The sequence below is a fragment of the Myxine glutinosa genome, chromosome 6, assembly GCF_964187855.1.
Source record: "Myxine glutinosa chromosome 6, kmMyxGlut1.1, whole genome shotgun sequence".
NCBI lineage: Eukaryota > Metazoa > Chordata > Myxini > Myxiniformes > Myxinidae > Myxine > Myxine glutinosa.
In genome coordinates this window covers 110,503,173-110,531,040 of record NC_136266.1, presented here as the reverse complement: position 1 = coordinate 110,531,040, position 27,868 = coordinate 110,503,173, and the positions used below count along the sequence as shown (strand labels likewise).

The following is a 27,868-nucleotide window of genomic DNA, read 5'->3' as shown; positions in this document are numbered from 1 at the left end:
GTGGGATGTAATACAGGAATGACTTGTTTGGTCTTTTCAATCATCTCAATGATGAAAACACAAACGTCCAAAAAATATAGTCGAGTGAAGTGAAAATAAAAATAAAAACATAAGCAGGTAATTCAACACAATGGACATTGTTTGGCCACAGGTTAGGAAGTCATGTGTCAATAAATATAATACAAGATGTAGTGGAAAAGTCAATCCAGCAATGTGTAGATGACAATGAGATGCATCCCTCTGTCACCCTCATATCTTCTCGTTCTCTCGGGGTGTCGTATATAACCCTAAGAGTGACCTGTGCCATGAACCGCAAACTTTCCTTTTAGAAATCATGGTCATTGCCCACCCTGCCCCTTGTCTCCCCTCACCTATCATCCTCAAACAAAAAACAAATCACTAATAATTACATCTTCCACCACAATCATCAAATCACTAATAATTACATCTTCCACCACAATCATCAAATCACTAATAATTACATCTTCCACCACAATCATCAAATCACTAATAATTACATCTTCCACCACAATCATCAAATCATGCATAATTACATCTTCCACCACAATCATCAAATCACTAATAATTACATCTTCCACCACAATCATCAAATCATGCATAATTACATCTTCCACCACAATCATCAAATCACTAATAATTACATCTTCCACCACAATCATCAAATCATGCATAATTACATCTTCCACCACAATCATCAAATCACTAATAATTACATCTTCCACCACAATCATCAAATCACTAATAATTGCATCTTCCACCACAATCATCAAATCACTAATAATTACATCTTCCACCACAATCATCAAATCATGCATAATTACATCTTCCACCACAATCATCAAATCATGCATAATTACATCTTCCACCACAATCATCAAATCATGCATAATTACATCTTCCACCACAATCATCAAATCACTAATAATTACATCTTCCACCACAATCATCAAATCATGCATAATTACATCTTCCACCACAATCATCAAATCACTAATAATTACATCTTCCACCACAATCATCAAATCACTAATAATTACATCTTCCACCACAATCATCAAATCACTAATAATTACATCTTCCACCACAATCATCAAATCACGAATAATTACATCGTCCACCACAATCATCAAATCACTAATAATTACATCTTCCACTACAATCATCAAATCACTAATAATTACATCTTCCACCACAATCATCAAATCACTAATAATTACATCTTCACCACAATCATCAAATCACTAATAATTACATCTTCCACTACAATCATCAAATCACTAATAATTACATCTTCCACCACAATCATCAAATCATGCATAATTACATCTTCCACCACAATCATCAAATCACTAATAATTACATCTTCCACCACAATCATCAAATCACTAATAATTACATCTTCCACCACAATCATCAAATCACTAATAATTACATCTTCCACCACAATCATCAAATCATGCATAATTACATCTTCCACCACAATCATCAAATCACTAATAATTACATCTTCCACCACAATCATCAAATCATGCATAATTACATCTTCCACCACAATCATCAAATCACTAATAATTACATCTTCCACCACAATCATCAAATCATGCATAATTACATCTTCCACCACAATCATCAAATCACTAATAATTACATCTTCCACCACAATCATCAAATCACTAATAATTACATCTTCCACCACAATCATCAAATCACTAATAATTACATCTTCCACCACAATCATCAAATCATGCATAATTACATCTTCCACCACAATCATCAAATCATGCATAATTACATCTTCCACCACAATCATCAAATCACTAATAATTACATCTTCCACCACAATCATCAAATCATGCATAATTACATCTTCCACCACAATCATCAAATCACTAATAATTACATCTTCCACCACAATCATCAAATCACTAATAATTACATCTTCCACCACAATCATCAAATGACTAATAATTACATCTTCCACCACAATCATCAAATCACGAATAATTACATCTTCCACCACAATCATCAAATCACTAATAATTACATCTTCCACTACAATCATCAAATCACTAATAATTACATCTTCCACCACAATCATCAAATCACTAATAATTACATCTTCACCACAATCATCAAATCACTAATAATTACATCTTCCACTACAATCATCAAATCACTAATAATTACATCTTCACCACAATCATCAAATCACTAATAATTACATCTTCCACCACAATCATCAAATCACGAATAATTACATCTTCCACCACAATCATCAAATCACTAATAATTACATCTTCCACCACAATCATCAAATCATGCATAATTACATCTTCCACCACAATCATCAAATCACTAATAATTACATCTTCCACCACAATCATCAAATCACTAATAATTACATCTTCCACCACAATCATCAAATCACTAATAATTACATCTTCCACTACAATCATCAAATCACTAATAATTACATCTTCACCACAATCATCAAATGACTAATAATTACATCTTCCACCACAATCATCAAATCACTAATAATTACATCTTCCACCACAATCATCAAATCACGAATAATTACATCTTCCACCACAATCATCAAATCACTAATAATTACATCTTCCACCACAATCATCAAATCACTAATAATTACATCTTCCACCACAATCATCAAATCACTAATAATTACATCTTCCACCACAATCATCAAATCACTAATAATTACATCTTCCACCACAATCATCAAATCACTAATAATTACATCTTCCACCACAATCATCAAATCACTAATAATTACATCTTCCACCACAATCATCAAATCACTAATAATTACATCTTCCACCACAATCATCAAATCACTAATAATTACATCTTCCACCCAATCATCAATGAGAAGCAGGTACATATTTTATTGACAATTCCTTCAATTTCCTCCTTATACTTCATGCTATCCTGTTTCGATTACATTATTTAGTATCTATAGCGATGAAATAACCAATCACAGATCACCAAGGACTGTTCACCTGTTATGATCCAATAAATCAATGAAAATACTTCAACTTGGGACTGAAGGTATTCATCACCAAATTAGGAAGTTCAAAGAACGAGTTTCAGGCGAAGAATTTTGGTCTTTCAGGTCCAGGACACATGTCGAATGAAGACAGATCGGCCAAGGTGTAATGATCACCTGTTGTAGACCGCGCGCCCAGGGGCGGATGTAGGAATTTAAAGGAGGGGGGGGGGGTGTTCATGAAGCTATAGCGTTGGGGGTGGGGTAAAGGGGGGGGACTGGGGGTACTCCCCCAGGAAATTTTTTAAAATTGATCGTCAGAAACGCCATTCCGTGCGTTCTTGGAAGTTTCTGCAGTTCCTTGTGTTCTTCCCTGGTCCAACAGTTCAGCAGATTCGCACCGCCTGCACCCTCATCCTGGATCGAAGGAGGGGGGGGGGGGGGGGGAGTGCGCACCCCCTGCACCCCCCCCCTGGATCCGCCCCTGGCCTGGGCCCAGGTGTAATGATCACCTATTGTGGACCAGACCTACCGAGCTATGCCTATAGCTTTGAGATCGATAAGCAAAAGGTAACGATGACCAGGTGAGCGTCACAGTCCGATTCCCCCTTGCTGTCCGTGCGAAGTACCCTTGACCATGCTCATCGTGACGACTGGAGGAAGGTGAAAGGTTAAACGCCATGGATTCAATAACCGCCCCCCTCCTCCCACCTTGATTTCTCAAGATCATGGATCACACAAACTAAAGGCTTATTGCGGCCTTTGGAACCATCCGAAACCGAGGTCCATCAGCCCCGCCTCGTCTTACTTATGTGTCACATGCGGACACACGTCTAATGTCTATCAACACAGCACAGACACAGCAACAGCACAGCCAGCAGCCATACCTTGGGCTTGGACAATTCATTTCCTGTTGACAATGGCGGCCGGGTGGACATGTTGTTGGGGGCAAGGCCGAGCCCGCCCGCCCGTGCCTCCTCGTTCCGTTCCGTCCCGTCTCGATTCAGCAATAGCTTCCTCAGCCACGGGCTCTGGCTTCAGCGGCTGAAGCTGGGACTTGGACCTGCACCTGGAACCGGCCGAGCCGTCGACAGGTCACAAAGATTCCCCTTCCGTAGACAGTACAGACAGCATAAAACAGTTTATTAATGTTCTTCCTCTTCGCCTTCGTGTACCCTCATTCCTCTCTTAGTCCCTTTCGTCTTTCCCTTTCTCTCTCCCTCCTTCCACCTCCCTGCTATACCCTTCCTCTTCCCCTTCCTACAACCCTACCCTCCCTCAATCCGCCCGACTCCCTTCCATTGCTTCTCTCCACGCTCCTCCCTCCATCTTTCCACGCTCCTCCCTCCATCTTTCCACGCTCCGCTCCTCCCCCAATCTCTCCACGCTCCTCCCTCCATCTTTCCACGCTCCTCCCTCCATCTTTCCACGCTCCTCCCTCCATCTTTCCACGCTCCTCCCTCCATCTTTCCACGCTCCTCCCTCCATCTTTCCACGCTCCTGCAAATTGTTCATAATCCTCCCCTATTTCAACTCCCTTTACGCAGTCTTTTTGCACGCTCTCTCTCTCTCCCCCCCCCCCCCCCCCCCCCTTTCTCTCAGGGTCCCTCTTCGTCTTTCTAGTTTGCGCTACCATTCTTTCCGCGCTCCACAGTCTTCCCCTCCCTCTTTCTACACCCGCCACTCCCTCTTTCTACACACTCGCCTCCCTCTTTCTACACACTCCCCTCCCTCTTTCTACACACTCCCCTCCCTCTTTCTACATACTCCCCTCCCTCTTTCTACAGCCTCCCCTCCCTCTTTCTACATACTCCCCTCCCTCTTTCTACATACTCCCCTCCCTCTTTCTACACACTCCCCTCCCTCTTTCTACAGCCTCCCCTCCCTCTTTCTACACACTCCCCTCCCTCTTTCTACAGCCTCCCCTCCCTCTTTCTACATACTCCCCTCCCTCTTTCTACATACTCCCCTCCCTCTTTCTACACACTCCCCTCCCTCTTTCTACACACTCCCCTCCCTCTTTCTACAGCCCCCCCTCCCTCTTTCTACATCCTCCCCTCCCTCCTTCTACACACTCCCCTTCCTCTTTCTACATCCTCCCCTCCCTCTTTCTACACACTCCCCTCTCTCTTTCCACACATCCTCCTCCCTCTTTCTACAGCCTCCCCTCCCTTTTTCTACACACTCCCCTCCCTCTTTCTACATACTCCCCTCCCTCTTTCTACACACTCCCCTCTCTCTTTCCACACATCCTCCTCACTCTTTCTACAGCCTCCCCTCCCTCTTTCTACATCCTCCCCTCCCTCTTTCTACATACTCCCCTCCCTCTTTCTACACACTCCCCTTCCTCTTTCTACACACTCCCCTCCCTCTTTCTACACACTCCCCTCCCTCTTTCTACAGCCTCCCCTCCCTCTTTCTACACACTCCCCTCCCTCTTTCGACACACCTCCTTCCTCTTTCTACACACTCCCCTCCCGCCCCTCCCCCCTACCTCCCCTCGCTCGGCTCTCCTCTCTCTCCTCGCTCCCCTCTCCTCACTCCCCTACCTCCCCTCGCTCACCTCCCTCCCCTCACTTGCCTCCCTCCCCTCACTTGCCTCCCTCCCCTCACTCTCCTCACTCCCCTCCCCTCCCTCCTCTCGCTCACCCTCTCCCCTCGCTCCCCTCCCCTCTCCTCACTCCCCTCCCCTCTCCTCACTTTCCTCGCTCCCCTCCCGTCCCCTCCCCTCACGCCCCTTTCCTCACTCCCCTCGCTCTCCTCCCCTCCCTCCCCTCGCTCTCCTCCCCTCCCTCCCCTCGCTCTCCTCCTCTCCCTCCCCTCGCTCCCCTCCCCTTACTCCCCTCCCCTCACTCCCCTTGCTCTCCTCTCCTTCCTTCCCTCGCTCCCCTCCCCTCGCTCCCCTTTCCTCACTCCCCTCGCTCCTCCTCCCCTCGCTCACCTCACTCCCCTCCCTCCCCTCGCTACCCTCGCTCCCCTCGCTCCCCTCGCTCCCCTCTCCTCCCTCCCTCCCCTCGCTCCCCTCTCCTTCCTCTCCTCGCTCTCCTCCCCTTCCTCCCCTCGCTCCCCTCCCCCTCCATCCCCCTCTTCCCCTCCCTCCCCTCGCTCGCCTCCCTCTCCATCCCCCTCTTCCCCTCCCTCCCCTCGCTCCCCTCCCCCTCCATCCCCCTCTTCCCCTCCCTCCCCTCGCTCGCCTCCCTCTCCACACTTCCCACAAATCTCTCCATCCACATCTTGAATTTTTCATGTTTTTCTTTTGATTTTTCTTAATTGTGTTAATCTCTACTATTTTGTCCTCATTCAATTGATCACTCTTTCTTCCACAATATCGGTCAATGATCTAGGTGCTGGGATATCAAGGTATAATCCTGCGGTGTATGTTTGCTTAATCTGGACGACCTAATATCAGAATGATCAAAAATGATGTGAAACTTTTCAAACTGCCATAATTACTTCCACCACCAAAGGTGAACTGGGCCGATGTTTTCACCCCGTCTCTGTCTCTGTGAGCACGATATCTCAAACAGTGATGGACGGTTTCGGACTAAACTAAACTGTGTCGCCATTTTGCTCAGACATGGCAGAAAAGATATTCGTCAAACTGTTAGAGGTTCATCATTGAGTGCCAGGGAGTGTTTCAGGTAAAAATGATATGAAAATTTTCAAAGAAAAAGTTAGATTTTTTTTTTTCATTTAAAAAAAAAATCGTTCTATAGTGCCTGAGCCTTTGTAGCTATATCAAAGGTAATCTATCTTCTATCTTCTATATTCGGATGGCACATTTGAGAGCGTATTCATTTATTTCACGTTTGCAAACTATGTTGGCGTTAAACTATGTTTTACAACTAATAAAAACGAATTTGCGATTCATTCGCTTTCCTGCGCGTTTGTGCACGCGATGGCGATTTCTTTACCAAACTCCGGAAGCCGTTCGCTTTGGACCAAACCATTGCATGTAAATAGAGGGGGGGGATTGTCACCACTCGCAAGCCGTTCGCTTTGGACCAAACCATTTCATGTAAATAGAGGGGGGGGATATAATTTTAGATATAGATATAGTACGGGCATGCCCTAGTATATATAAAAGAAAGTTTTTGTTTGTTTGTTTGTTTGTTTGTCTGCGAAGCTAATCTCCTGAACGGTGAAAGATAGGAGGAAACCTCTAATACAAAAAAATGTCGGGACAGGCCCCGGGAAGGTTATAGGCTAGGTGGCGAGGCTGGTCGAGGCCGTTTCGGCCGAGCTGGGCCCATTTCGCAATTAAAAGCTGAGCTGAATTATAGTAGTCAATCTTCTACGGCCGCGAGTAAAAACTGAATTATGGTAGTAAATTCATTCAAAAAGAACTAAAAATGTCGGGACGGGCCCCGGGAAGGTTATAGGCTAGGTGATGAGGCCGGTCGAGGTCCACCTCAGCCGGGCTGGGCCTATTTCGCAATTAAAAGCTGAGCTGAATTATAGTAGTCAATCGTCTACGGCCACGAGTAAAAGCTGAATTATAGTAGTAAATTCAATAAAAAAGAACTTAAAATGTCGGGACAGGCCCCAGGAAGGTTATAGGCTAGGTTGCGAAGCTGGTCGAGGCCACTTCGGCCGAGCTGGGCCCATTTCACAATTAAAAGCTGAGCTGAATTATAGAAGTCAATCTTCTACGGCCGCGTGTAAAAGCTGAATTATAGTAGTAAATGTATTCAAAAAGAACCAAAAATGTCGGGACGGGCCCCAGGAAGGTTATAGGCTAGGTGGCGAGGCCGGTCGAGGCCCACCTTGGCCGGGTTGGGCCTATTTCACAATTAAAAGCTGAGCTGAATTATAGTAGTCAATCTTCTACGGCCGCGAGTAAAAGCTGAATTGTAGTAGTAAATGTATTCAAAAAGAACCAAAAATGTCGGGACGGGCCCCGGGAAGGTTATAGGCTAGGTGGCGAGGCCGGTCGAGGCCGCTTCGGTCGGGCTGGGCCCATTTCACAATTAAAAGCTCAGCTGAATTATAGTAGTCAATCTTCTACGGCCGCGAGTAAAAGCTGAATTATAGTAGTAAATGTATTCAAAAAGAACCAAAAATGTCGGGACGGGCCCCGGGAAGGTTATAGGCTAGGTGGCGAGGCCAGTCGAGGCCCACCTTGGCCGGGCTGGGCCTATTTCACAATTAAAAGCTGAGCTGAATTATAGTAGTCATTCTTCTACAGCCGCGAGTAAAAGCTGAATTATAGTAGTAAATGTATTCAAAAAGAACCAAAAATGTCAGGACGGGCCCCGGGAAGGTTATAGGCTAGGTGGCGAGGCTGGTCGAGGCGCTTCGGTCGGGCTGGGCCCATTTCGCAATTAAAAGCTCAGCTGAATTATAGTAGTCAATCTTCTACGGCCGTGAGTAAAAGCTGAATAATAGTAGTAAATTCATTCAAAAAGAACCCGGGCAACGCCGGGTGCTTTCGGCTAGTATTAAATAATACACGGTGTGTGTGTGTGTGTGTGTGTGTGTGTGTGTGTGTGTGTGTGTGTGTGTGTGTGTGTGTGTGTGTGTGTGTGTGTGTGTGTGTCGTTGGTTGTGATTGCCATATGCGCGTTTCATGAGGTGGATCAGAGCCCTCCTAGGTCTCAAAATATCGACCTTCGTGTTGGTGTATCTTAAGCACTGTCATGCCCTGAGAGCAGAGAAACTATAAAAAAAGATATTAGAATCAGCATAAACTCTGTCATGGCCTGAGAGCAGAGTAACTATGAGAAAAGCCATGAGAATCAGGAAAACTCTGTCATGCCGTGAGAGCAGAGTAACTATGAGAAAAGCCATGAGAATCAGGAAAACTCTGTCATGGCCTGAGAGCAGAGTAACTATGAGAAAAGCCATGAGAATCAGGAAAACTCTGTCATGCCCTGAGAGCAGAGTAACTATGAGAAAAGCTTTGAGAATCAGGATAAACTCTGCCATGCCCTGAGAGCAGATTAACTATAAGAAAAGCAATGAGAATCAGGATAAACTGTGCCATGCTCTGAGAGCAGAGTAACTATGAGAAAAGCTTTGAGAATCAGGATAAGCTCTGCCATGCCCTGAGAGCAGAGTAACTATGAGAAAAGCCATGAGAAAAGCCATGAGAATCAGGAAAACTCTGTCATGCCCTGAGAGCAGAGTAACTATGAGAAAAGCTTTGAGAATCAGGATAAACTCTGCCTTGCCCTGAGAGCAGAGTAACTTTGAGAAAAGCCATGAGAATCAGGATAAACTCTGCCTTGCCCTGAGAGCAGAGTAACTTTGAGAAAAGCCATGAGAATCAGGAAAACTCTGTCATGCCCTGAGATCAGAGTAACTATGAGAAAAGCTTTGAGAATCAGGATAAGCTCTGCCATGCCCTGAGAGCAGAGTAACTATGAGAAAAGCCATGAGAATCAGGAAAACTCTGTCATGCCCTGAGAGTAGAGTAACTATGAGAAAAGCCATGAGAATCAGGATAGACTCTGCCATGCCCTGAGAGCAGAGTAACTATGAGAAAAGCCATGAGAATCAGGATAAACTCTGCCATGCCCTGAGAGCAGAGTAACTATGAGAAAAGCCATGAGAATCAGGATAGACTCTGCCATGCCCTGAGAGCAGAGTAACTATGAGAAAAGCCATGAGAATCAGGATAAACTCTGCCATGCCCTGAGAGCAGAGTAACTATGAGAAAAGCCATGAGAATCAGGATAAACTCTGCCATGCCCTGAGAGCAGAGTAACTATGAGAAAAGCCATGAGAATCAGGATAAACTCTGCCATGCCCTGAGAGCAGAGTAACTATGAGAAAAGCTTTGAGAATCAGGATAAACCCTGCCATGCCCTGAGAGCAGAATAACTATGAGAAAAGCTTTGAGAATCAGGATAGACTCTGCCATGCCCTGAGAGCAGAGTAACTATGAGAAAAGCCATGAGAATCAGGATAGACTCTGCCATGCCCTGAGAGCAGAGTAACTATGAGAAAAGCCATGAGAATCAGGATAAACTCTGCCATGCCCTGAGAGCAGAGTAACTATGAGAAAAGCCATGAGAATCAGGATAGACTCTGCCATGCCCTGAGAGCAGAGTAACTATGAGAAAAGCCATGAGAATCAGGATAAACTCTGCCATGCCCTGAGAGCAGAGTAACTATGAGAAAAGCCATGAGAATCAGGATAAACTCTGCCATGCCCTGAGAGCAGAGTAACTATGAGAAAAGCTTTGAGAATCAGGATAAACTAGAACGCCACTCAGTAGAGCGCATACTCCCACCGTGGGTGGCTGCTTCTGCGCCCTATCTTCCAATGGTAAAAAAATCCTTCAGAAAATTCCTGGATCCGGAATAATATGCTGAGCTTCACTAAAAACTAATCAATTCATCCTTATCCCAAGGGCAATCATCCCACCAACTTTCATCCAAATCTGTTCAGAACTTTTCCAGATATCTTGTTCACAAACACATGAACACACGAACATACGAACACACACACACACACACACACACACACACACACACACACACACACGGACGGACACGATCGAATGCATTACTCCCTTGTGGGGGTAACTATGTCATGCCTTGAGGGCAGAATACAGTGCATTCAGAAAGTATTCAGACCCCTTCACTTTTTTCACATTTTGTTATGTTGCAGCCTTATGCTGAAATCGTTTAAATTCATTTTTTCCCTCATCAATCTACACTCAATACCCCATAATGACAAAGAGAAAACAGGATTTTAGAAAGTTTTGCTAATTAATAAAAAACAAAAAACTGAAATATCACATTGACATAAGTATTCATACCCTCTGCTATGACACTTGAAATTTAGCCCAGGTGCCTCCCATTTCTCTTGATCATCTTTGAGATGTTTCTACACCTTGATTGGAGTCCACCTGTGGTAAATTCAATTGATTGGACATGACTTGGAAAGGCACAAACCTGTCTATATAAGGTCTCACAGCTGACAATGCATATCAGAGCAAAATCCAAGCCATGAGGTCGAAGGAACTGCCTGCAGAGCTCAGAGACAGGATTGTGTCGAGGCACAGATCTGGGGAAGCCTACAAAAAAAATTATGCTGCATTGAAGGTCCCCAAGAGCACAGTGGCCTCCATAATTCTTATATGGAAGAAGTTTGGAACAACCAGGACTCCTCCTAGAGCTGGCCGCCCGGCCAAACTGAGCAATCGGGGGAGAAGGGCCTTGGTGAGAGAGGTGACCAAGAACCCGATGGTCACTCTGGCTGAGCTCCAGCGATCCTGTGTGGAGATGGGAGAAACTTCCAGAAGGACAACCATCACTGCAACACTCCACCGATCTGGGCTTTATGGCAGAGTGGCCAGACGGAAGCCAAACAGTTCAATCTTGGTTTCATCAGACCACAGAATCTTGTTTCTCACAGTTAAGTCTGAGAGTCCTTTACGTGCTTGTTTTGCAAACTCCAAGTGGGCTTTCATATGTCTTTCACTGAGGAGAGGCTTCCGTCTGGCCACTCTGCCATAAAGCAACCCCCCCCCCCCCCCCTCCCAAAAAAAAACAAAACTCTGCCATGCCTGAGAGCAGAGTAACTATGAGAAAAGCTATGAGAATCAGGATAAACTCTGTCATGCCCTGAGAGCAGAGTAACTATGAGAAAAGCTATGAGAATCAGGATAAACTCTGTCATGCCCTGAGAGCAGAGTAACTATGAGAAAAGCTATGAGAATCAGGATAAACTCTGTCATGCCCTGAGAGCAGAGTAACTATGAGAAAAGCTATGAGAATCAGGATAAACTGTGCCATGCCTGAGAGCAGAGTAACTATGAGAAAAGCTATGAGAATCAGGATAAACTCTGTCATGCCCATAGAGTTATATTATAGACTCGAGGATGTACATACCACGTGACCCTGTGCCGACAAGGACAACCGGCAGCCATGTTTTTGGGGGGCAACATTTGTTGACAACGTACAACGTACATGTACATGTTCCGGCAAGTATGTTGGTTGGTTGGTTTGTCTGTCCGTCTGTTTGTCTGTTTGTGCATCATTGCATATAGCATCGCCATACTTTACACACATATTTGCCTTGCCCTGGAATAGACTGTGCCCAATTTTTAATTCTCTAGGCCCAAGGTCAAGCTCAAGGTCACCCAAAACGTGAAATCAGGGGGGTCGAGTTTTCATTTAAAATATATTACAAACCACTATAACTCAAAAAGTACAAGAGATATGCATACACATACTGTTACTGACATATAGGAAGTCACATACAGCATTTCATTTGGCACCATGACCTTTGACCTTGAGTGACCTTGAAAGGTCAAACTCAAGGTCAATAAAAAAGTACATTCCGGCAAGTCCTCGGTCTCTGACCGATTTCTCATCTGTCTGTCTGTTTGTGCGCAGTACTACGTCTACATCGTTGCACATAGCATCGCCATACTTTACACACATATTTGCCTTGCCCTGGAATAGACTGTGCCCAATTTTTAACTCTCTAGACCCAAGGTCAAGCTCAAGGTCACCCAAAACGATGGCCACCCAATCATTTGTGCCTCCCAATTGAAGCCCTGCCCTTAGGGCGGGTACCGTTGCTAGTAATATATAATGGCGATACAACAATTTTTACTGCTTTGCTTTGAAGAATCGGAATGAAGGGGGAGGAGCGTGTTAATATGTCTGGTTGAAGGCTTTGGGTGGTGAGGGGGCTTGAAGCCAGATTTTAATCTTACAGCCGCCATGTTGGTGCTCGCCGTCACTGCGATGCGAAGCGAAAGACGCCTCAGAGCTGTCACATTCACAATCGCTATGTCGTATGTACTCCCGATACGTGTTTCCTTCATTATAAAAACTACCAAGTCAACAGTTAAAAGGATTTTGAGCCGATAGGTGTTACGGCCTTGGCAAGATCGATGGAGACAGCGATCTGTTAGCTTATACACCGCCCAAATAGCTATGTGGAATTCCCTCATGTAGCGATTAAACCCACGTAGTTTGAACTTTGGCAGAGGTCATTATTTACTTTTAATGATCCAAAATGGCCGATAAAAAAAGTACATTCTGGCAAATCCTCTGACCGATTTTCATTTGGCTGTTTGTTTGTTTGTCCACACATAAGTGAGTAGGTGTATTAATTACATTAGACCCTTCAGAACCTTAAAACCTTGCAGACCCTTTAAACACTGACACTCATTAAGACCACAAAGACCCCAAAGACCCATAAAGACCCAAAATAATCCGAAGACCCAAAATACCCCGAAGACCCTTAAAGAAACCAAAGACCCAAAATACCCAAAATATCCAAAAAGCCCATATGACACAAAATACCCAGAAGACCCAAAATACCATGAAGACCCAAAAGACCCAAGTACTTGAAAGACCGAGAAAACCCAAAAACACCCCAAGGACGCAAAAGACACAGAGGACCCATAGGTCCCAAAAATTCCCGAGGACCCAAAAGACAAAACCACAAAAACACCTCCTGGTGAGGGTCTGCAATTTCGAATTGTTCTTTCTTGTCCATTCTGTTTCGTCAAGTGTCGCTCTGTGAGTGATTTCTAATTTATCTGTTTGTCCGCACAGAACGTCGGTTGATTACATTAGACCCTTTAGATCCCCAAAACCCTTCAATGAAGTTTATAACCCTAATACCATTTAAAACCCCTGTCAGGGAATTTACTGGGGGACTCACAGGACTCCAAAGACCGGACACAGGTTACAAAAGGTCTCGTTTATTAAACTGTATTCACTTCATCCAATTACCAAAATGATACCGCATAATATAATGGATCAGGTTAACTCTTTTCGCTGGTCCTTCTCTCCATCCGACACTCCCGTTCGGTCAGCGCTTCACGTAGCAAGTACTCGTTCATTCCATCGTTCCGTCGGGCAGGGCTTCTGAGGACAAGTGTACTTTACTCAACGTTTGCTCTCGTTATATCGCCAAACTGGACTTAATCTCCTCTCCGCTAATGTCCCGAGGTCATGCATCGCACCGAGTCCTGGCATCAGCTCGCTCCCCTCCTGCTGTTTAAATGGAAATCACAGCAGGGGGGGGTGCTCTAGCCTGGGGCCTTGACCAGGTGTTTCAAGAGATTACATTGTTCATACACATAAAATGTATCTGCTTTGTTACCAGGTTAATTAATAAGTTACCAGGGCCAATCAATATGTTACACTGAGTTACACTTCCACAATTCCCTCATCTTTTTGTTTTTGTTTATATTAACCATTAATCTAAACATCAATATAAGTAAACAATCAATCACTACTAGTAAACATCATTACAAGTATAAGTAAATAATCAATCACTACAAGTAAATATCAATACAAGTATAAGTAAATAATCAATCACTACAAGTAAATATCAATACAAGTATAAGTAAATATCAATCACTACAAGTAAATATCAATACAAGTATAAGTAAATATCAATACAAGTACTCAAACCACAACTTTGGTAATTACATTCCCTTGGGCATACACCGTCATCCTGCAAGAATCACAAAACATTTCGTTGGTCATTGACTCCTTCCATATTGTTCAATCTATTGCATTTGCATCCCAAATATCTTTTCAAAACAACACTTCACCATCACCAAGATACAACAATTTCACTTCATAAAGCATCTGCAACATCTGGCAAAAACGTTTGCCTCCACACAAATGTTGACTCTTTGTTTGAAAGGAAGGGCTGATCACTTGTGTTTGAATCCAGGTATGAAACATTTTCTGTCTTCATAACACCTGCACTACTTCGTGTAGGATTTCGCTGTTGTGGTAACAGTGCGGAGTCATAGACTGACCCTGCTCTCCATGTAGCATTCTTGCCACTTTTGCTGTAAACCATAGTAATTCCTGAACAAGGCCTTCGCCCAGTTGTAGTCGACTTGCCTCTTCCCTCATTATGAGTGGGCAGCAAGTATTGGTGTGACGTTGATTGGCCAGCAAGATGTGGAACAGGGATGCCGGATGCATCCACAATGATGTTAGGACCATGGTGTTCAGGTCATCCATGGTCCATACCATGAGCAACCAGCGGAATTGTGCACAGCTGTTGTGAAAAGGCACAGCCATTTGTTTGCAGCTCCATGCTGGCTCCCCGCAAGTTGGTGAAGTAATAACATATGTTCCCGCATTTCACAGAGGTTGCAGGTAAAATGTCGTTGTCCTGCAACTTCTGATGTGATGAATGTTCCAAGCCTTCGAACAAGAGTAAGTGATCGCCTTTCTTTCATATGTTGCAGTGTGATCCAGGCAGATGGTCACATACATTTCCTTGGTGAAGGTAAGCATTCATCTCCAAGTTACACGGGAGAATGTCTTCATCATTCTTTGAGAAAGAGGGTGTATGCCACGATTAACTTCATTTTTTAGCCACAAATTTTCTTTCTTTCTTCTTCCCAATTCCGTTAGCAATCCCTCCAAAATGTGATCTCGTCTTATCCTTATGCTCAGTCATATCTGAATCTGCTTTCCGCACACACTGAATCAGATAGGGTACATCTTACCATGAAATCAGCATAATCATGTATATCTTCCGACAGTTTCACATTCAACAATTTGTTGTTTTTCCTTAACACAAAAAGTTATATTCATTTATATGCGTCACACAAATAATATTCAATCAGGTATGTATTTTATTACTAAACTAAGAATAGCATTGTATATGATTACAATCACAAACGGGAATACCTAATTCCCAACAACAATTTTCCCAAACCAACAAATTAAGCATAATGTATTATTACCATAATTCCTCTCCACTTTTCTTTTCCCTCTTTTTTTTTTTTTTTTTTTTTTTTTTTTTTAAACAGTGTGTCTGTCACTCGTGGTGATATGAGTTCATTGATATTGTAATTGACACAACTCATAACATTGTCGTTATGCCATTATCTTAATTCTACTGTTTATGTCGCCATAAAAGTCTTCTTTTTCTGGTTCCACATTTCTTTCCTCATTTGTCACTTCATGTGTTATCATCGTGTTGTTGGTTACCTTATTCAAACACACCGTCACTAAGGCTTTCAAGCAAGCCACCACTAAAACAATTGCCAATATAACTACTAAACCAACAAACAAGTCTGCTACTCCTTGTATATATTCATATCTATGACATAGTTATATGTCGATGACATTTAACATTATATACCAAACTAACAAGCTTCCTAAAAGGTAAATAAAGAAAATCCCTTAATATGTAACATAATCAGATTATTTGTCTTACCCTGATCCCCCTATCTCCCGGGGTTGAACTCAATCCCCTGATCATGAGTGTAGTTGTGATACATTTTTTTTTTTTTCACTCATGCTGTATTAATATCAGCAGGTAATTGTATGTCATGTAGGCAAATAAATGTCACTATTCCAAGTAGGAATATCACATGTTGAAAATGTAATGTTTATCAATGCAAGGGGTGTTAAAATGTAATTCAAATGACTGTAAATCATGACTATCATTTTTCTACCACTGAATGTTCTGCTGGGCTGCTAGGTGCAGCCTCATTTTCTGTGGGATCGTCCACCTTAGCCCCATGTGCTTGCTTGCAATGAGAGGCATGAATCCAACTTTCTATTTTGGGTCCATATTTGTTTCTATTCTTATCAATCTCCTATGGTTTATCAATTCGTTCCAAGATACCGCAACCAAAGGTTTTAACCAAAGCTCTACCAAACTATTTCCAATTTGAACAAAAATGCCAGTGAAACAATGATTCGAAGGATTAACTTCAAGGGGTCAATAAATTTATTCTATAGCCAGATCTAATTTTCCCATCCAATAGTTTGCCTTGCCACATGTCATATTATAACACCTTAATAAACCTTCGAAAAAATGTTTCCCATCTCAACAAATTTCCTTTTTTACAAATAGCCATGTGTAACTTACGTATTTAACTACAATTTCCTCTCAATTTGTTTGGCCTAACTGGCCGCAAAAGTGGCTGCCAGCATGCAGTACCGTTTTTATCTACCAAGGAAGTGTTCCACACAAGACCTCTACCAAAATGTTGTTTGTAAAAACAAATCTGGGATTTCTGATTACATGGATGCACACTCTCAGGACATTTTCAGGCTGCTGTTAACAATCCACTACGATGACTTAATTCCTTTACCCACAATCAAATAATTAGTACAAATTGAGGATATTATCCCTATCACATTCTTTTATAGATTCATTATGTTGGATCTAATTTTTTCCAATAATTTTCCACTGCTGTAAGGCGGAACAATAGCTCTCATAAGTCTTAGTAATATCGTACTTAATTTGCCCAGCAGAGAATAATTTATTTACTATCCTTTCTCATCTGTTAACCAGTGACTTTGTTTAAACTCCAGAACTGAAAAACCCACAATAGTTCAAACCAGCAAAATTTTCTTTACTCTTTTCCCATATCATCTATGCCTAAAACACATCCATACATACAGCACAATTTATATGCTGATAAAATTCAAGTTTATATATATAAAATCCATGAGCAGAGTATTCTGGGAAGTCAGTGTAAGACCTCTCCCAAATTTGGATGATTTTGTACTTCCTCATTTCCTTTTATGAAGCTCATATCCATAAATAGATGTTATTCTCATATACATTCTATCAAAAATGGAATCCCAAAATTACTCACAATTTTACTATTAATTAATGGCTGCTCATAACCCAGCACATCAAATTTTTTTATATTCCATTTCCCTTGACAAAAGAGATAATGTTCATAATCAAATTATATTTCTATTTTATTTTACGGATTCTCTGGATATTCAATCCCATCCACATATCCCAATCCCATCCACATATAACTATCCATTTCCAGACAGGCACACTGTCGGTGTCAACAATCTTGTAAGATTGATACACAAAAACACACACACACATGCATTATGCATATTTGTTTGCGTTGGAACCATTATTTACAGATCAGATGGGTGTCAATTTTATTTCAATTTCATAAAATTTGTCAATCAAATTCAAAATGCTTATAGACAAATAAACCAAAAGTCCATTCTTAGAAAACCCTTATGATGTCAAATTGAAATTACCCTTTCTGCCTTCACAATAATCTATCCAAATTTTGACTACACACCCATTTGCATGTCAGTCGACCATTGACCTATCAATCGTGCGGAACAATAGTCCGAAATTCCCACCTGATCATCATGTGACTCTTGTTACTTGGTTTGCCAACAATTGCAACGCAATTGTTCCAAACTTTGTAAATTTAAAATTGCTGTGCCCAAAATAGAAGATCCAATTTTGGCATTTGATCAATTAATTATTAATTTGTTAACAAGCAAAAAGAAAAATGAATCATTCTTGCTCTGAAAACTTTTCAGACACAAGAATCATTGACAGTTGTTCATGTTTGTCCAGTAATCGAATCTGTTGAGGCCAATCATCATTTGGGATTTGCAGCAATGAAGGCCTAATCATTGTCTGAGGTACCGGTAAGCACTGGTACCCTTGATCTTGGTTTGCCCCATGACCTTGTCTTCCTGTTGACATACGGACATCTTCTTCTCCAATGTCCCATCTTTCCACACTCGAAACACCGGTTTCTGTCGTTGTCTGATCTGTGCGCCTGTGCACTTGTATTGCTGGGCTGCATCTCTACATCCCTGAGTTGCCACTGCAATCTCTCGTTATCTCCTGAAACACGAAAAAATTCTCTGTACCGTCCTTTTTGGGGAGACAACTGGAAATCAGATGGGACAACTGTGACTTTCATTCCTAATTTCGAGGGCAGTTGTGCATTTGTCTCCTCCACTGTATCCTGTATCCTTTTTATTTTAAGTTCTAGTTCCGTTATCCGTTCTTGCTGTTCCCGTTGTCTGGATTCACCATCCCAAAGATGGAATGCAAGCCAGTCTACCGTTAGATTCTGTCTCTTCCTGGCTTTCAATCTTTGTTCCAATCTTTCCAATCGACTTCGCTCAAATGTACCATCTCTTGGAAACTCCTCATCATGTTCCTTTGTCCACAAATACCAATTCTCGACCTGCCTTATAGCTTCGGCACCATAACGGTCGTACATATGATGTGTACAAGTAACTTTTTGTGGAATCTCTGGTTGTCCTTGTGTGTTCTTGCAGGCTCCATTTCCCATTCTGCCTTTTATCAAAGTAGCTTTGGATGTGTTGTAGCTTGTTCCAGGTTCCTCTAAAGCTTCACTCTTACCTCCAGGAAGGATCTCTCCACCTGTTCGCACGGTGATTTCCAGAGAATCTCCCTCAGCTGTGGCTTTTGCACAATCCAATCTCACAGATCAGTATTTGCAGATGAGCCGGAGGGTCAGTATGAAGTGGGTGAATCCTCAGGTGTCCGCTCTGTTTGACGGGGAAATCACACAATGGTAACCGCACATATATATCTGTATATAAACTCACCACCTTGCTCAATTTTCCCAGGTTGTCTCCACATTGATAATATCTCGCAAAGATATCAAAGCTTCTTTCTTGAGACCGCATTTTCATCAATCAAACAATCAATATATTCAATTCAATTTATTCAGTTCAATTTATGCAATTAAATTCAATCAATTAGATTCAATCAATTAACAATTCAATCAATTATTCAATTTCAATTAATTCATCAATATTCATCAATAAATCAAATTAATCATTTTGAATGACTCCTTGCATAAGCCCTTTCCCCAATGATGTCAGGACAGGTCCATCCATTGACTGAGATCGACTCATCGGTCGTCACCTCTGGTTCGTACCTCATGTCAATTGATGAATCACCGTCCTGTCCTAGGGTCATATCTGACATATTTCCCCATTTTGCCTGGTCTCCACAAATTTTCTTTGCAACCACTAAAGACAACTCATCCTTCATTCGTGAGACAGCCAAAATGGATGGCAGATATTAAAGTTCATTGGGAAAAATATCTCATCATTTTTCTTTTAATAGTACCCAAAATCTCTTGGCAATTTAAATTTCGTAAAACTACTGAAATAAGACTGTAAAATTTCTTCAATCATGCTAAATTTTGAAACTCCATCGCTTGTAATACCCAATTTATCCCATAGGGCTTGAAAGTTCTTTCCCAAGTTCATGCAGCATTCTGCATTTGAACCCTATGATATCATTCATAATAATCATCATGATTTTATAGTCATGGTCCTATCATAATCATCTATTTAAAACGAACATTTCCTTTATCACCACAGCTATGTGGTATAATCAACAATAGAATAAAACTGTACATAGCAACAGGCTACCTCATGGCCACTTAGTATACCTATTGACAATAAGTCATAACAATATCGAATAATCACTGAACAATTCAAAAATCGCTTCCCCTGCTCCAGCCGCAGCATCCGTGATATTTGTTTGCTCATTCACTATTCCCGATTCGTCATCAAGGATCTCCATCATCACACAGCGTACTTAATTCCGCTTTTTAATGAGAATTCAACAGGAATTTACGACTCAAAGGAAAAGAACGAGCAGACCTTTTGCAGGATGATCGTTACAAAAATCGTTACATATATTAAAGTATTTATGATGTCGACAAATCATATCTTAATTCTTACAAGATTTTGGTTCTTTGAATAAATCACAGCACCGGGAGAACCAGCTCCAAAAATGGATCTTTGTGTTTATTCAGCACCCTAGTAATTGGTTCTTTGTGTACTAATTACACAGCACCCAGGCCCCGCTCATATGGATCTTTGTGCAGCGCTACACAGCACCTGAGCAAAAGGGGTTTCATCTACATTTTCCCTATCTGGTGTACCATCCGTGATATTTGTCTGCTCATTCACTATTCCTGATTCGTCATCAAGGATCTCCATCATCACACAGCGTACTTAATTCCGCTTTTTAATGAGAATTCAACAGGAATTTACGACTCAAAGGAAAAGAACGAGCAGACCTTTTGCAGGACGATAACTGGAATTAGTCGTGAAAATATATCCAAATACACAAAAATACACACCCACACAAATAAACAACATTTATTCCGTTTAACAGAACAAACATTTCCTCTATCATGACATGCATGTCTTCAAAATTATATGCCCAAGAGAAAAAGTAAAATTAATTAAAACTGCGGGCAGTGATGATCCGGGGACCATACCGCTCCATCCTGATTGGACGAGTGCGTGCTAGAGTCGTTAACAACGACAGTCCAGATCCGATTGTTCAAAATTTCAACTCAATCGATCGAAAAATGAACGCAGGGATGCATTTTAAAGGTGCAGTGGCACTAACTGAGTTGCCACGAATATGGCCACGAAATTGCCAATATGGCCATCACAAAATATTTTCCTTAATCAATTGGCTCATAGCATAACCAATCTGCAAGTATTTCATCCGAAGATGTATCTCTCAGGAATTTTAATTAAATAAGTCATTTATAAATCAACGAGTTAATTTATTAAATGATTAATCAATAAATCAATATTTTCCTTGACAGCCACATCACTTGGTCAGTGTCATGTCCAAATATCAGCTTCCTTACTCAAAAGGTGCCTGAGTTAATGTAATGTAATTACTGTAATAAGATTACTGCAATTACTGTAATGATTACTGTAATTACTGTAATTACCGGAACTGTAATTACTGTAATTACCTCAGGTAATTACTGTAATGTAATTACTGTAATGTAATAAGAAATGTAATTAATTAAATAAGTATGGGTTCCAACAACAAGTTCCAACAACAAGTTCCAACAACAAGTTCCAACAGCAAGTTCCAACAACAAGTTCCAACAAGTTCCAACAGCAAGTTCCAACAGCAAGTTCCAACAACAAGTTCCAACAAGTTCCAACAACAAGTTCCAACAGCAAGTTCCAACAACAAGTTCCAACAGCAAGTTCCAACAGCAAGTTCCAACAACAAGTTCCAACAAGTTCCAACAAGTGCCAACAGCAAGTTCCAACAACAAGTTCCAACAACAAGTTCCAACAAGTTCCAACAAGTGCCAACAGCAAGTTCCAACAACAAGTTCCAACAACAAGTTCCAACAAGTTCCAACAGCAAGTTCCAACAACAAGTTCCAACAAGTTCCAACAGCAAGTTCCAACAGCAAGTTCCAACAACAAGTTCCAACAACAAGTTCCAACAAGTTCCAACAAGTGCCAACAGCAAGTTCCAACAACAAGTTCCAACAACAAGTTCCAACAAGTTCCAACAAGTGCCAACAGCAAGTTCCAACAACAAGTTCCAACAACAAGTTCCAACAACAAGTTCCAACAAGTTCCAACAACAAGTTCCAACAGCAAGTTCCAACAACAAGTTCCAACAGCAAGTTCCAACAACAAGTTCCAACAACAAGTTCCAACAAGTTCCAACAAGTGCCAACAGCAAGTTCCAACAACAACTTCCAACAACAAGTTCCAACAAGTTCCAACAAGTGCCAACAGCAAGTTCCAACAACAAGTTCCAACAACAAGTTCCAACAACAAGTTCCAACAAGTTCCAACAACAAGTTCCAACAGCAAGTTCCAACAACAAGTTCCAACAGCAAGTTCCAACAACAAGTTCCAACAACAAGTTCCAACAAGTTCCAACAGCAAGTTCCAACAGCAAGTTCCAACAACAAGTTCCAACAAGTTCCAACAGCAAGTTCCAACAGCAAGTTCCAACAACAAGTTCCAACAAGTTCCAACAAGTGCCAACAGCAAGTTCCAACAACAAGTTCCAACAACAAGTTCCAACAAGTTCCAACAACAAGTTCCAACAGCAAGTTCCAACAACAAGTTCCAACAACAAGTTCCAACAAGTTCCAACAGCAAGTTCCAACAGCAAGTTCCAACAACAAGTTCCAACAAGTTCCAACAGCAAGTTCCAACAACAAGTTCCAACAAGTTCCAACAGCAAGTTCCAACAGCAAGTTCCAACAACAAGTTCCAACAACAAGTTCCAACAAGTTCCAACAAGTGCCAACAGCAAGTTCCAACAACAAGTTCCAACAACAAGTTCCAACAAGTTCCAACAAGTGCCAACAGCAAGTTCCAACAACAAGTTCCAACAACAAGTTCCAACAACAAGTTCCAACAAGTTCCAACAACAAGTTCCAACAGCAAGTTCCAACAACAAGTTCCAACAGCAAGTTCCAACAACAAGTTCCAACAACAAGTTCCAACAAGTTCCAACAAGTGCCAACAGCAAGTTCCAACAACAAGTTCCAACAACAAGTTCCAACAAGTTCCAACAAGTGCCAACAGCAAGTTCCAACAACAAGTTCCAACAACAAGTTCCAACAACAAGTTCCAACAAGTTCCAACAACAAGTTCCAACAGCAAGTTCCAACAACAAGTTCCAACAACAAGTTCCAACAAGTTCCAACAAGTGCCAACAGCAAGTTCCAACAACAAGTTCCAACAACAAGTTCCAACAAGTTCCAACAGCAAGTTCCAACAGCAAGTTCCAACAACAAGTTCCAACAAGTTCCAACAAGTGCCAACAGCAAGTTCCAACAACAAGTTCCAACAACAAGTTCCAACAAGTTCCAACAAGTGCCAACAGCAAGTTCCAACAACAAGTTCCAACAACAAGTTCCAACAAGTTCCAACAAGTGCCAACAGCAAGTTCCAACAACAAGTTCCAACAACAAGTTCCAACAACATGTTCCAACAAGTTCCAACAACAAGTTCCAACAGCAAGTTCCAACAACAAGTTCCAACAGCAAGTTCCAACAACAAGTTCCAACAACAAGTTCCAACAAGTTCCAACAAGTGCCAACAGCAAGTTCCAACAACAAGTTCCAACAACAAGTTCCAACAAGTTCCAACAAGTGCCAACAGCAAGTTCCAACAACAAGTTCCAACAACAAGTTCCAACAAGTTCCAACAAGTGCCAACAGCAAGTTCCAACAACAAGTTCCAACAACAAGTTCCAACAAGTTCCAACAAGTGCCAACAGCAAGTTCCAACAACAAGTTCCAACAACAAGTTCCAACAACAAGTTCCAACAAGTTCCAACAACAAGTTCCAACAGCAAGTTCCAACAACAAGTTCCAACAGCAAGTTCCAACAACAAGTTCCAACAACAAGTTCCAACAAGTTCCAACAAGTGCCAACAGCAAGTTCCAACAACAAGTTCCAACAACAAGTTCCAACAAGTTCCAACAAGTGCCAACAGCAAGTTCCAACAACAAGTTCCAACAACAAGTTCCAACAACAAGTTCCAACAAGTTCCAACAACAAGTTCCAACAGCAAGTTCCAACAACAAGTTCCAACAACAAGTTCCAACAAGTTCCAACAAGTGCCAACAGCAAGTTCCAACAACAAGTTCCAACAACAAGTTCCAACAAGTTCCAACAGCAAGTTCCAACAGCAAGTTCCAACAACAAGTTCCAACAAGTTCCAACAAGTGCCAACAGCAAGTTCCAACAACAAGTTCCAACAACAAGTTTGAAACCACGTGGCAGTAACGACCACAGAACCACCCTCCTATTTGCATGGAATGGTTTGGTCCATTCGCAAAGCCAAAACGAACGACCACAGAACCACCCTCCTATTTACATGCAATGGTTCGGTCCATTCGCAAAGCCAAAACGAACGACCACAGAACCACCCTCCTATTTGCATGGAATGGTTTGGTCCATTCGCAAAGCCAAAACGAACGACCTGCGAGTACGGTGACCATACCTTGGGACCCCCTTGTCCGATTAATTTCAAACCTTGACAAATTTTCCATTCCTTCCCTTCCTGATCTTTCGTGGCATCTCTGCCATTTAAAATCCCATATTTTGTGAGCGTGCCGAATCAGTAAGCATCACCCCTTCTATGAGCCTCGACCAGAGGGTGGTTGTTACTCACAAACACCATTTCCTGTAATTATCTCTCACTAGGGCATGCCCGTACTATATATATACACAAAGAATTAAGTTAAGCACCCCCCCGTTTTTTTACAACCTCGCACATTACAAGTTTGTTGTCGTCAAAACAGTGTAATATACCCATGATATTGCTATATTTTCTGGAGAAGTGATATTATGGTCACATAAAAACATAACAATCATGCCGTTTTCAATATTTTATTCTGAATAATTTAAGGTGAAATTTTTTGGGAATTTTAGGCATATTTTCACCTCAATTTAAGTATGGAGCTATAGGTCCATCACGGACAGTGTGGATGACGTTTATGTTTTCTAACGTACAGTCATTGTTCTGAGAAGACCTCTAGCGATCTTTGCGTCAATAACGTGTGTAGGACCCACGTGATCGGATGGAGCAAGGTGCTGTGACAACCATCCCCTGGCCTGCGTACAGTCCTGACCTGAACCCCCTCGAGCACGTTCGGGACATGTTGGGACGACAAATTGCGAAGATGGTCCCTCCAATAGCCAATCTGGATGAATTGGAACGTGCATTACATCGGGAATGGAACAACCTGCCACAGCAACGCATACGACGGCTTACAGGGTCTATGAGACGTAGGGTTGAGTCAGTGATCCGATCACGTGGGTCCTACACACGTTATTGACGCAAAGATCGCTAGAGGTCTTCTCAGAACAATGACTGTACGTTAGAAAACATAAACGTCATCCACACTGTCCGTGATGGACCTATAGCTCCATACTTAAATTGAGGTGAAAATATGCCTAAAATTCCCAAAAAAGTTCACCTTAAATTATTCAGAATAAAATATTGAAAACGGCATGATTGTTATGTTTTTATGTGACCATAATATCACTTCTCCAGAAAATATAGCAATATCATGGGTATATTACACTGTTTTGACGACAACAAACTTGTAATGTGCGAGGTTGTAAAAAAACGGGGGGGTGCTTAACTTAATTCTTTGTGTATATATCTAAAATTATATCCCCCGCCGAGCAAGTCGCTGGCTCCAAGTCGAGTGCTTTGAACAAAAAAAAGAAGTACTCTAAACGGTGGTTTTTTATTCAACCGTGAAGCATGTCTCAAAGGCTTCTTGATGGACCTGGACAAAATTTGATGCAATTTTTTTTTCTCAATCGCCATCTTTCATCATAATTCTGGACCGGCATGAGGGTGGGTTGTCTGTCATGAATTTATAGGCATGGCGGGAAAACTGAAAAAAATTATTTATTTAAAACGGGTGTACACGATTGTACACGTGTACGGACGGACCTTACCGAACCGGCAAACAAGTCGCTTCATGCACATCAGTGGTGCGTTTCTTCGTGGCGCGTGTCAGAAGAATTACACAGCGCAGGAAAAATACGTATTTACAGAAATCGTTAAAAAAAAAAACTCGGATAATCGCTAAAATCGTTGTGGCCGGTGTACCATATTGGAAATATATATATATATAAATATAATTCCGTTTCCCGGTTCCCTGTCGCTCGCCGAGCGCCGATCAAGTCAAGTGCTTCGAACAAGTGCAAAAAAAAAAAAAAAAAGTAGTACTTTATCCGTGTGCTGGTGGGTAAACGAGTGTACCGGCCTTACACGTCCTGGAAGCAAGCGGTCGCAAGGTGCACACTTGCTTCGTTTGCTTCCAGGTTACAGCAAGGCCCTTTAATAACCAGCGCAAAAATACGTATTTACAGAAATCATTTAGAAAAAAACGAATAAATTGCTACAGTCGTTTATCGAAATCCCATTCGTGATGGCTCACGCCACCTATATCGCGGCATCGGTGCGCAAAGAAGCCCCAGTCCACCTGCTCCCCCATGTATGTACCCATAACTTCCAAGTTCGTAAATCATATTGGACAAGACAAGACACACTCACCTTTTAAAGAAGACTTGCTTGTACAATTGATCGCAGCGGTGCCTCCAAGATTGTCAGGGAATTTACTGGGGGACTCACAGGACTCCAAAGACCGGACACAGGTTACAAAAGGTCTCGTTTATTAAACTGTATTCACTTCATCCAATTACCAAAATGATACCGCATAATATAATGGATCAGGTTAACTCTTTTCGCTGGTCCTTCTCTCCATCCGACACTCCCGTTCGGTCAGCGCTTCACGTAGCAAGTACTCGTTCATTCCATCGTTCCGTCGGGCAGGGCTTCTGAGGACAAGTGTACTTTACTCAACGTTTGCTCTCGTTATATCGCCAAACTGGACTTAATCTCCTCTCCGCTAATGTCCCGAGGTCATGCATCGCACCGAGTCCTGGCATCAGCTCGCTCCCCTCCTGCTGTTTAAATGGAAATCACAGCAGGGGGGGGGTGCTCTAGCCTGGGGCCTTGACCAGGTGTTTCAAGAGATTACATTGTTCATACACATAAAATGTATCTGCTTTGTTACCAGGTTAATTAATAAGTTACCAGGGCCAATCAATATGTTACACTGAGTTACACTTCCACACCCCTAAACACGTATGAACCTTTAGACTCCTAAGACCCCGAGGACATCTAAGACCCTCTCGACTCTTAAGACCCCAAAGACACTTTAGACACTTTCGACCTTTTAAAACCCTTTAGACCTTTAAGACCCTTTGTAGTTTGTAGGCCAAGGTGAAAATTTGTATCATCTCTCGGGACACAGGGGAAACTATTTTTTCTGAAAGACCAATTCATATAGTTCACAAAAATTATGGGGAGACATCTGGGAAACTGGGAAACTATTCTTTCCTGCAACCTCAGGTGAAACATACTCTTCCTCTTCGATTGTATTCTGAAAAAAGTTTTCCCAATTCTAGAAGTAAACAAATGTTTGGTTCTACAGAACTTTAAAATACAAGAAAACAAGCACGACATAATAACAATAACCGAAGCTTTTAATGCTGTACTCCCCAAACAGCAACACCAATTGGTTCATCAGTCATGACGTAATTGGTATTCTGAATGCCCATTGGTTGACTCAGTCACCACGATCCCTGGCTCCGATTGGCTAGAGCGGAGTTCATAGCGATGACTCACCATTTGCATCAGAATCTTGGAGGGAGGTGGATGGGGTCCCCAAAGCCGGGGACTCCACATTTGCAGACATACCATGGTCAGCGGTTGGG

The 27,868-nt window shown here is 42.1% G+C and overlaps 1 protein-coding gene across 10 annotated transcripts in view; it reads right to left on the bottom strand.

The window, feature by feature from the left end:
- The window catches only part of LOC137413183 (MAP/microtubule affinity-regulating kinase 3-like), a 120,300-nt gene extending 115,936 nt beyond the window's left edge, over nucleotides 1-4,364 (bottom strand). For 3 of the 10 annotated variants that reach the window (XM_078780386.1, XM_078780388.1, XM_078780393.1), the window contains exon 1: nucleotides 3,919-4,344. In XM_078780386.1, the coding sequence (XP_078636512.1) occupies nucleotides 3,919-3,969 (51 nt within the window). In that variant the 5' untranslated portion in view covers nucleotides 3,970-4,344. Of the gene's footprint in view, nucleotides 1-3,918 lie in introns of all 10 variants that reach the window. The other 7 variants (XM_078780385.1, XM_078780389.1, XM_078780390.1 and 4 more) reach the window with 4 other exon arrangements.
- Nucleotides 4,365-27,868: the final 23,504 nt, after the last annotated feature.